The 12,132-nt window shown below is 46.4% G+C and overlaps 1 protein-coding gene across 5 annotated transcripts in view; it reads right to left on the bottom strand.

Moving 5' to 3' along the window:
* The window catches only part of HEPH (hephaestin), a 114,641-nt gene that overhangs the window by 66,689 nt on the left and 35,820 nt on the right, over positions 1-12,132 (bottom strand). For all 5 annotated transcript variants that reach the window (XR_014027596.1, XM_081336708.1, XM_081336706.1 and 2 more), the window contains 2 exons: positions 9,808-9,976; positions 1,692-1,831 (listed from right to left, as the gene is read on the bottom strand). Coding sequence is in view for 4 of the 5 variants with exons in the window: in XM_081336708.1 (XP_081192834.1) it covers positions 1,692-1,831; positions 9,808-9,976 (309 nt within the window). In the remaining variant the exon portion in view is untranslated. The remainder of the gene's footprint in view (positions 1-1,691; positions 1,832-9,807; positions 9,977-12,132) is intronic.

Raw genomic sequence — 12,132 nt, forward strand, 5'->3', positions numbered from 1 at the left:
CAAGCATACCACCTTCCTCAGCACAATAGCAGGATACCAGAGTACAAATGGTGGACCTGACAGTGATTCTCCTCTTTGTAGTTCTGCCTGTTTTTGTTCCTGCTGTCTGACTAGATGAACTGCCGGCTAATAATTCCAAAGTCTGTCTTTCTTCACTGCTGCATTATCTCTGCATCAGTAAAGATGGTTGGTTCTTCATTCTTATTCTGCTCTCATTCCTTTTCATTGTAAAATATCAGGATAGGGTTATTTCACTATCCAGAATGAAAAGCAAGAAGAATAAAAGGAAATAATCATACAGCAATGGGCTGCTTCCTGAACCGCTTCTGACTAAAGTTTTAATTGTACAGTTGCCCTGTTTGCTTACTGAATTTTACTGAAAGCAGGGCCTCAAGCTCATGATCACCTCCATTTATAATCCTGCCCTATTTGCTGTCTTTTCTCTTTTCATAAAGAAATCCATTAAACACAAAAAATAACCATTATGCAATATTTTTAATTAAATAGCGGGAAAAACAAATTTGTGAGTTTTGATTTGGATGAGTTTCTTATTATTCCAAATTATTTTAAAATATATTTGCACAAAAAATGTATGCATTTACTAATATAGTTAATATGCAGTACATAAAATATTGACTATCTTCAACAATTTCTGCACACACAAAATCTACCCTTAACATGAATATAATGTGAACTATAGTTGTGCATAATTGTGAGCTATAATGTCATCTGATAAAAAAAATTCCACCTACCTATATACAAACTTTGTTTTCCTCAAAATTGAATTGAATAAAATCCTTAACATTCTTTAGCTAGAAGCATTTTGATTTCAATACAGCTTTTAGAAATTTTGTTCTTCATTAAAGATTTCCAAGCTATCAAGCGTTTATTTATTAAATTTGTATTCTGCCTATCTCACTATCACACAAATCTGGGCTGCTCACAGTATCATAAAAGTGATATACACAATTAAAATATTATACAAACATGAAAACATCAAGCCTTAAGCTTGAAACATTGACACAGTAAATTAAATAAAGGATCAGTGTATAAATGGGATTTTTGTTGTAAAATATATTATTATAAAAAATGTTACATTCCTAAATGGAGCAATGAACAGATGTAGGCCATGTTTCTCAACTTGACTGTCAAGTTTGTAGCATACTTTGCTGGTGCGACAATTATGGCTTCTCAGCTTGCCAACGAACTTGGGGGGATGATAGGGAAATGGAATGCAGCTACAAAGATAAGGCAGACCATGTTTCACCAGATGTGTTTGATCCAACTCAGAGACATTTTCTCATAACAATATAATTGCACCTAATTGGGCAATGTGACCTATTCAGGGATGGAAGAGGGAATTCTATGCTTTTACTATAGGGGTTTGGGTTAGGGTTAGACAGAACTGTTTTTGCTTCCATACGTGCCAAAATGATATACTCAATAAAGTTTTATGTTAAGAGATTGGAACGTCTTGAAGGAGTTTGCTTGGTTGGGTTTGTCAGTCAGAACCTTGATATTGGCAACTTTAAGATGGGTGGACTTCAACTCTCAGAATTCCTTAGTCAGCATGCTGGGATTTGGGGAGTTGAAGTCCACACAGCTTAAAGTGGCCAAGTTTGAGAATCACTAATATGAGTGATCAATTAAAAACTCCCTAATCAATTAGAGATGTAATCCTGTCACATTACCAAGTATCCCGAGGTGCTTTTCTTCCTCCGTCCGCTCTTTCTCCACACGAAAAGTACCATCCGTATATTCAACATATTTGGCTTTCCAATATGTTCCGCCAAGTTGACTGGCATTTTGCTTAAAGAACAGCTGTGAGAAACTGAACACAAACAAGCCCACAATAACTTCTTGCATTAGCCAGCAGCCACAGCATTTCTTAAATCTCAGAGCTTTTAAAAGGCGAATTTGTTATGGAGTATTTAATTCTGACTATAAAGAACCGTAGTGAGTTTCACTTTGAAGTGTGCAAACAGCTTTGGCAAATCAACCCTTTTTGTTGCTTTTGAGAGGGTGGTTTAATCTTAACAATGAAGAAATATCCCTGACATTTTTATATTCCACATAATCATGCTAGTGAAAGAAAAACAATCCTTCAACAGAGTAATTACCGGTAGTTTCATTTTTAGCACTTCACATTAGATACACTAAATTCTAATCCTCACCAGTGTTTTTATTTTATCTTTTAGTTTGCAGAGTTTGTACAACCAAGTGCAAATTGATACATGGGCAGACCCAACATCTTTTAGCATCTGGAGTAGGTTGTGAGTAGCCTCCATAGCTTTCCCTGTGACATCTCTGAGCTTCCCTGTGGTTACTTTGGAAAACTTGGCTGGTTATGGCAAAGCCCAGTTGAACTAAAAACTGAACACCTGCAGGGAAATGTCAACACTGAGGCTCCCTTTTTGGCTCTTTCTCCAGGACTGAGCTGGGAAAGAAATGTTCTAAGGACCAAGCTGAGATTTCCTGGTCTAGCAGGATTGGAAGCAGTGAATGGGTGGGCCATCTAGTAGCTGTGAGAGGACACCTGTTTTGCATTCAGCAGAGTTCAGATTCAATTCCTGACATTTTCTGTTAATCCCAGAAAGAGGAAAGATGCTCCTCTCAGTTGGCACGAGCCATTCTTGCAGCTCTCATCCTTGAAGGTCCCTTGGCTGTTTTTCTTAACCCCCCCTCCCCCCTCTCTCTCTCACTCTCTCTCTCTATAAAGGTAAAGGTACAGGTTCCCCCGCACATGCGTGCTAGTCGTTTCCAACTCTAGGGGCCGGTGCTCATCTCCGTTTCAAAGCCGAAGAGCCAGCGCTTGTCTGAGGACGTCTCCGTGGTCATGTGGCCAGCATGACTAGTCGCCAAAGGCGCATGTAACGCTGTTACCTTCCCACCGTAGTGGTCCCTATTTTTCTACTTGCATTTTTACGTGCTTTCGAACTGCTAGGTTGGCAGAAGCTGGGATGAGTAACAGGTGCTCACTCTGTTACGCGGCACTCAGGATTCGACCCGCCAAACTGCCGACCTTCTGATTGACGAGCTTAGCGTCCTAACCCACTGAGCCATCGCGTCCCTAATTTATCATCTATTGCCTACAAAATCAACTGCAACAAATGCTGTTGCAATTATATTGGAGAAACATCTAAAAGACTAAAAACCAGGATACATGAACATATTCTAGCAGTTAAAAGACAGGAACAAGGGTCCCAAGTCTGGGCCCATATAGTTGAATATGGCCATACCTTTGATTTCAAAGGAGCAATAGTCATCTCTCAAGACCCCACTAAAGGTGGCCATCTATTGAAAGAGGCTTGGTTGTCTGATAATAACTCAATTAATAGACATACAGTATCGAATTATTACCACCATACCAAACTCTGAGAAGGCATTTACAACAACACAAAACATCCAAACGCTCAAATACAACCAACAAAGACACAAACACACTACTCCACCCACCTGTCAAACACCATATCAACACAACAGGTGAAATTATTGCAACACAATCCATTCCAATTGAACTAAAGAACAGACAGAATTCTAAACACAACAATGATAGCTTGCATAACCAACACACCATCTGACACTTCTACACATAAAGACAACACCACTTTTGACCACAACACCCAAGACACAAATCTTGCAACTTCACTAAATAACCACACAACAAAACAAACACACACAACATCCAAACAACAAAAGAGTGTTGAGACCATGATCAAAACTGAAATCTGTCCCACCATGCACAATAAAACAAAAAATAACAAACCAGATCAAACATCCCACAAAATCACTCACAACTGACAACCATAACACTTACCTTCATTCAAACACACCAAACAACTGTGCAAAACAAGACAGACACACACAACAACCACACACTAAAAGAGTTTTAAGATCCAACAAACCAAATCACACAACAGAACCGATCTTACAGCAACCAGGTAAAGAAACACAAAGGAGAGCGAATCACTTAAACACTCCACGAGGACATCTGCTCCCTTCCACAGCAGAATCAAGCCTGCGATGACCGCACGCGAGGGAATGAGACAACCTTGACTCTACTTCGAACGAAGAGCCTGTCAGCCAGCGCATGACTGCACGCAGCGCGACGAGGTTTACGCACCTAAGAGCTGATACGTGCCAAGCAGCTGCTAGGCACGACTTTTAAAAATCAACCAGAGACCGGCTTTTCCAACAAAGCCGGAACCACTGTGATTATACACGAGCGAGCATGTCACGAGTTGGCCACACCCACATTCCACAATTTGACCGTTATTACCATATAAGTGTATGTACTGACTCCCTTATCATTCAGCCCTTGCTCTGATGATGTCAACAGCTTGTTGACGAAAGCTCAGCAATAAAGAAGAATTTTTTCTTATATGCCGGAGCTCATCATTTTTATTTTTACTGATTTCAAATACACACACACACACACACATAAACACGCAAACACACACATGTACATATAAGGGAGACTGAGTTTGGGCTGATACAGGCAAAAAGATTTGGCCCATATTTGGGGCGACGGTGTTTCTTTGAGTTGCCGCGCATCCGTTTTTGGGGGATGTAGTTGTCTCTGGGTATCTGTTGTTAAAAGTGAATTGCTGATAGTTCCATGTGTTGTAGCCATAGCTCTATCAGGCACCATGTCACAAGCCTACTTATGACTCATAGACGCTGTCAAACATTATCAGTTACTGAAAAAGAAGCCGTAAAGCAATTACAGGATGACACATCCATCGTCATCCTCCCAGCTGACAAAGACAGAGCAATGGTTGTAATGGACCGACCTGATTATATCCACAAAGCCCTCACACTGCTCAATGACACCAGCGCCTATTGGACTGTCAAAAAAGACCCTATGACAACCCTCAGGAACCAAATTTCCAAGGTACTGGATAGATTAAAACAGCAAGGGAAAATAGGGGAGGAGGCTTTAAGAACTATGCACCCCAAAGACGCGCCCACTGCCAGATTTTATGGACTCCCCAAGATCCATAAGGAAGGAGCTCCCCTAAGACCCATTGTGTCATTTAGGGGAACTCCAACCTCGGGGCTGGCCAAATGGCTATATGGCAGGTTAAGATATCTAGTAATGAACAATGACACCACTGTGAACTCCTCTAGTGAATTTTTAAAGAAAATTAGATCCGTCAGCATAGAGGAGGGGGAGATCATGATTTCCTATGATGTCACCTCCCTATTCACCTCAATTCCACAAGACTTAGCACTTGCTGTAATTGGGGACCGCTTGCAACAACAGGGAGCGGGGCAGCATCAAGATTCACTTAGCAATGAAGATCTGCTTCAGCTTACGTCCTTATGCCTGAAAACGTTTTTTTACGTTTCAAGACACCATTTATGAACAGGTGAAGGGTACCCCTATTGGGTCCCCCATCTCTGGTGTCATTGCAGAGGCAGTCCTGCAACAGTCAGAGACCCGGGTGATGTCCACGTATCGCCCCAAGTTTGAAATTACATTGGGGAGACGGCAAAATGACTGAGTACTAGCATGAACACAAGCTCGCTATTAGAAGACAAGAACAACATTCACAGGTGTGGGCACACATGGCTACACACAACCATGTCTTTAATCTAACAGGGACCGAGGCAATTGCCAGTGACAACACTAAAGGCGGCCGCTTGTTTAAGGAAGCTTGGTTTTCAAACTACTCCTCTATCAACCGGCACATAGACCTCCCCCCTGCATACCAGGCACTAAGGAATTGGGAAGAGGAACGACATGCGCGATATGAAGACAAACAGCGCAAGCATTCACAGAGTGCCTCTTTGTATCAAAATCAAGATTGCAACAACACACAACCACCCTGCATTGTAGAACACAGGGAAGAAGAGCAACAACCATTTAGGACCTCTGGTATGAGAACACGGGCAATGACTAGAGTTATGGCTACAACACATGGAGCTATAAACAATTCACTTTTAACAACAGATACCCAGAGACAACTACATCCCCCCAAAACAGATGTGTGACAACTCAAAGAAATACGGCTGACCTCAACAAATAGACCGGTGACGCGCTCCATGAGCAGAGTGCAGACACCAACAGTATAAACGCGATCTCTCTACCCCAGCGTTCCATCCTGACGACATTGGCAGTTAGCCAATGAAAGCTTGATCTTTTAGCAATAAAAACTGTTTTAGTTTTTCTTATTCCATCCAGTGACACACACACACACACACAAACGTGCGCGCAAATCCAAGGGATGGGAATTGGGACAATGTTTTACAACTATCCCATTACTTCCTGAATGGGTGGAACCAGTCAGTTGTGGAAAGGGACAAGGAGTTGAATCCATGGCTCCTTTTATGTGGTTGCTGCAAAATTCTCTCCTCACCCCTTGCTCTTTAACAACTACATAAAGCCACTGGAGGAGATCATCCTTGGTTTAGAGAGAAATAGCATCAATACTCAGATGGATAACACACTGTACAAGTCCATTGAGCGCTGAATAGGAAATGCAGGCTTTAATTGTCTGGGCAAAACAATGTGAGATTGGATTTTTGCTAGATAGAGAATGTTTAGAGAATCATACAGATGAATTATGCTGGGGAAATGAAGTGTGAGGAAGAAGCTCAAGATTTCCCTCCCTTAAACTCTTTGGCATAAGACACGGGTCGGCAACCCGCGGCTCTGGAGCCGCATGCGGCTCTTTCAGCCATCTCCTGCGGCTCCCAGTCCTCCGGCATGTGCAGTCCCCCCCAAAAAAAAGTGGGACTAAAAAAGTTCAATCAATCAATTCAAACTTCTCACGGAAAAAAAAACTCGTGAAGTTTGAATTGATTGGTTGAACTTCTTTGGTTTATGGGACTGCCCACAAACCTCCTTTCTTCTTCGGACTCCACATGGCAGCAGCAGAGGAAGACACTGGAGAACTGCTGGAAAGGCGAGTGGGCCAATTTTCCATCTGTTGCGCCTTCCTTGGGCTCCCCTCCTCCGAACACACCACTGCCGTCTCACCCGATTCTCTTTCCACCCCACTCTTTCGCGGCAGGGCCGTTTGCCCGTTTTTCCACCTGCTGCACCTTCCTCAGGCTCCCCTCTTCCAAACACACCGCTGCCATCTCGCCCGACTCTCTTTCCACCCCACTCTTTCGCGGCAGGGCTGTTCGCCCATTTTTCCGTGTGCTGTGCCTTCCTCAGGCTCCCCTCCTCCAAACACACCGCTGCCGTCTCGCCCGACTCTCTTTCCACCCCACTCTTTCATGACAGGGCCTTTCAGACATTTTTCCACCTGCTGCAACTTCGTTGGGCTCCCCTCTTCCAAACACACCACTGCAGTCTCACCCGACTCTCTTTCCACCCCACTCTTTTGCGGCAGGGCCGTTCAGGTGTTTTTCCACCTGCTGCAACTTCGTTGGGCTTCCCTCCTCCAAACACACTGCTGTCTCACCCGACTCTCTTGCTACCCCACTCTTTTGCAGCAGGGCCGTTTGGGCGTTTTTCCACCTGCTGCAACTTCGTTGGGCTCCCCTCTTCCAAACAAACCACTGCAGTCTCACCCGACTCTCTTGCTACCCCACTCTTTTGCGGCAGGGCCGTTCAGGTGTTTTTCCACCTGCTGCAACTTCGTTGGGCTCCCCTCCTCCAAACACACCACTGCCGTCTCGCCCGACTCTCTTTCCACCCCACTCTTTCGCAGCAGGGCCGTTCGGGCGTTTTTCCAGCTGCTGCAACTTCGTTGGTCTCCCCTCCTCCAAACACACCGCTGCCGTCTCACCCGACTCTCTCCTATCCTCACTGGGCAAAACAGTGGAGCCCAACGAAGTTGCAGCAGGTGGAAAAATGCCTGAATGCCCCTGCCGCGCAAGAGTGGGGTGGAAAGAGAGTCGGGCGAGACGGCAGTGGTGTGCTTGGAGGAGGGGAGCCTGAGGAAGGCACAGCACATGGAAAAACGCCCGAACGGCCCTGCCGCGAAAGAGTGGGGTGGAAAGAGAGTCGGGTGAGACTGCAGTGGTGTGTTTGGAAGAGGGGAGCCCAACGTAGTTGCAGCAGGTGGAAAACGGCCGAATGGCCCTGCCACGAAAGAGTGGGGTAGAAAGAGAGGCAGGAGAGACGGCAGTGGTGTGTTTGGAGGAGGGGAGTTGAACAAAGTTGCAGCAGGTGGGAAAAGGGCTGGATGGCCCTGCTGCGAAAGAGTGGTGTGGGGAGGGAGTTGGGCGAGTCGGCAGCAGCCCTTTTTCCACCTGCTGTGCCATCCTCGGGCTCCCCTCCTGCGAAAACGCTGCTGCCGTCTCTCATGCCTTTCATTATTTTTTATGACGATGAGGGAATTGCAGGAAAAAGAGAGGGCTGGCAATCTTTAGGCTTGCAGGAGGGAGGAACCGTGCGACTGGATGGCTGGAGAGAAGCCGAGCAGGCAAACTTAAACAATGAAAGCAGAAGAGAGGAAGAGAAACAGCAGGTGGGGGGGGGGAAGCGCCCCGTTTCATCTGGCACAAACTCTGTGCTCAAGCCGGAATGGGGAGGGGGAGGAGGAAGAACAGTGCTTGACAAACTGCCAGCCAAACTCTTTGGGAGAGGGGGAGCAGGATGGAGAGGAGGGCAGCTTGCCTTGGAGAGGGAGGGAGGAGCCCTCCTCGTCTGCCTTTTGTTCTCTCTTTCTCTGCCCTATTCCCCTCACTGCTCTGCCCTTCTTCCTCCTCCTCACCCCCAAGTAAACTGCATGCAAAAATCCCAAAAAAAACCCCAAATCCCGCAGCAAGCTGAGATAGGCAAGTCCGAGCAGCAGCCTCGGAAGATTTGCTGCAGCAGCTCCTTCTTCCCGTCGGCCTCTTCCTCTGCTCCCTCGGAGCAGTCTTTTCCAAGGGGAGGACCAGAGTTGGATGGGGGCAGGGCAGGTGCATGTCTCGCCTTAGGGCAGCTCTACTCTTCAATCAAGCCCGCTGTTCTGTGCATGTGCGTGCACGTGCATGTGCGCACACATTTTGCGGCTCCCCAGGGTTTTGTGGGTTTTTTTGAGGGAACCGGTTCTGAGTGGCTCTTTCACTGTTTGAGGTTGCCGACCCCTGGCCTAAGAGGAAAGGAATGGAAAAGACCACCAGGCTTACAAGATTCTGTGATCAAAGCTAAATTCAATAGTTCCAGGCATTCTTGAAGAAGCTGATTCCTGACCTTTGAAGGGCTGACATCAATCCTGGAAGCCTGATGGCATTTGCTCTGCCTTCCACTTTGATCAAGGAGAGTTAAGGTACAGACAGTTTCAGTTTCTTTCCAGCATTTCCTTCATTTCCCAGGATTAATTTTTGTTCTTCAATATCTTCTCTGTGGTTCCTCAGGGGTTTCACAATACACACAAGTATGTAGTTGTGGTTTTTTTTAAATCAATCAATGAACAAGTATTTGTTTCTTGGATTCTCTTTACCTAGTTTTAGGACTTGCGTGGATCACATATCACATTTTAAGTCATATTTATGCAGAAATATTGAAAAGCCTGTTCGGAAGACACTGTCATGTGACAGTCTCAACGTGCATCAAAAACTAATACTGTAGATGGGACTGTCAATAGTGGCTGGGCTAGGTAATGCTCTCTTTAAAGCCAACTTTAGCTCATCTGCCTTTCTGGTAAGTTATCATTGTTCAACATTCATTGAAACCATCTGCATCCCAACTCAGGCAGCGAATTTAGTTAATCAGCCCATTCTTTTATTACAAAAGTACAGTCAACAGTTTAAAAATCCATTTTTTCCATGATACTTCTTGCATCACTGCAGATGCATACCTGGCTAAAGCATGTAGGCTTTGGATCCAAGGCTTTGAAACCTTGGATCAAAGGGACATACCTGTTTGGCTCACGCAGGCTTTTCCCAGTACTTGGGTCTAATCCGGAAGGGCCATAATTCCACCGCACTTCCTTGGCTGCTATGTAGTATTGCCGTAGTTTCCCTTTCAGGGCAGATCCTGTATCCTGATAGGAGCAATGCTTGACTTCATAGAGAGCTTCCATTCCCGCTGTGGAGGCCAAGAAGAGATCATGAGAGACAGACTCAGTGTCTACTCTGTCAATTTGTGGAGAAGAAAAGAGGGTGGTTCAGCGGATACAGAAAAATAATTTTTATAAGTGGGGTTAGCTGATTGTTGATGTGGTTGACCAGATCCGTCATGAGTTCTTTTATAATTATCACACTCTTTTTATGCTATTATTTGTACTGTACACCACCCAGAGTCAGCTGGGTCATTCCTACATTAAATAAATTAAATTAGGTTGTTCAGTTTTCCAGATGCAAGGAACATGATGATCTATCTCCACATTAGAGAGTTGTACAAACAGAGCAGCTTTGGAATTTAAGTGTTCAACTCAGAAATCCAATATTGATATGATAGATTAATCAGAAAGTCATTAAGTGATCTCTTTGATTCTCCAATAGACATTGGGACCCTCCTTCCCTGGGAGGGTCGTCGGAGTTAGCTCGGGAGTTCATGGCTTCCATGATGGCCATGGACCTGACCCAAGTAATTCAGGGCCCGACTCATGTGGGGGGTCACACTCTCGACCTGGTGTTTTTATCTGGGCAGTGGTTGGATGATCTGGGAGGGGGTTTGCCAGCTATTGTTCCCTTATCATGGTCCGATCATCATCTCCTGCGAATGGTCTTCCATTATGCCACCCCTCGCCTCTGGGCTGCGGAACCGACCAGGTGGTTCCGCCCCAGGCGCCTAATGGATCCAGAACGGTTCCAGATGGCGCTTGGATCTATACCCATCGCCCTCACTCACAACCCGGCCGATGCCTTGGTGGATGCCTGGGAAAGGGCGGCCACTGAGGCACTTGACCATGTTGTACCCTTGCGACCCCTGACTCGGCGCAGATCCCGTTGGGCTCCATGGTTTTTTATGGAGCTCCGGGAGATGAAGTGTCGGAGACGGGGTCTAGAGAGCGGTTGGAGGTCCAGCCGATCCGAATCTGACCGATTGCAGCTAAGAACCTTTATAAGGTCTTATCTTGCGGCGATGAGGACGGCGAAGGCTAATTACTTCGCTGCCCTCATCGCGTCCGCAGATAATCACCCGGCCACCCTGTTTAGGGTGACTCGCTCCCTTCTTAACCAGGAGGTGAGGGAGGATCCCTTACAGGGACGGGCCGAAGAGTTTAGTCATCATCTGATGGACAAAATCGCTCAGATCCGGGCCGGCTTGGACTCTGACTGGGCGGAGTCTGATGTGGAGGAATCGGACGGTCTTGAGCATGTTATCTGGACTGAGTTCGATCCTGTTTCCCCTGATGATGTGGACAGGATTATGGGGAGGCTGAGCTCCACCACCTGTTTGTTGGACCCATGCTACTCCTGGCTGGTTTATGTGGCCTGGGAGGAGACACGAGGCTGGTTCCAGGAAGTAATAACTGCTTCTTTGAAGGAGGGTATCTTCCCCGCCGCCTTGAAGAAGGCGGTGGTGAGACCCCTCCTCAAGAAGCCTGCCCTGGACCCGGCTGTTTTAAATAACTATCATCCGGTCTCCAACCTTCGCTTTTTGGCGAAGGTTGTTGAGAGTGTGGTGGCGCATCAGCTTCCTCTGTTCCTGGAGGAAACTGATTATCTAGACCCGTACCAATCAGGTTTCAGGCCCGGGCACAGCACGGAGACGGCATTGGTCGTGCTGATGAATGATCTCTGGCGGGCTCGGGACAGGGGTTGTTCCTCTGTCCTAGTCCTATTAGATCTCTCAGCGGCTTTTGATACCATCGACCATGGTATCCTACTGCGGCGTCTCAGGGGTTTGGGAGTGGGAGGAACCGTTTTATGGTGGTTCTCCTCCTATCTCCTGGGCCGCTCAGAGTTGATGTTGACGGGAGGGCAGAGATCCGCCCCGAGGCCTCTCGTTTGTGGAGTTCCTCAGGGGTCAGTTCTCTCTCAACATCTACATGAATCCGCTGGGTGAGATCATTCGTGGTTTCGGGGTGGGGTATCATCAGTATGCTGATGATACCCAACTTTTTTTCTCCACCCCGAACCAACCCAGTGATGCCCTCGCCGTGATGTCCTGTTGCCTGGAGGCGGTCCGGGTCTGGATGGGGAGAAACAGGCTTCGTCTCAATCCTGCCAAGACTGAGTGGCTGTGCATACCGGCATCTCGGGTTAACCAGACTATTCCATCTTTAACGATGGGGC

The sequence above is a fragment of the Vipera berus genome, assembly GCF_964194415.1.
Source record: "Vipera berus genome assembly, chromosome: 11".
Classification (NCBI taxonomy): Eukaryota; Metazoa; Chordata; class Lepidosauria; order Squamata; family Viperidae; genus Vipera; species Vipera berus.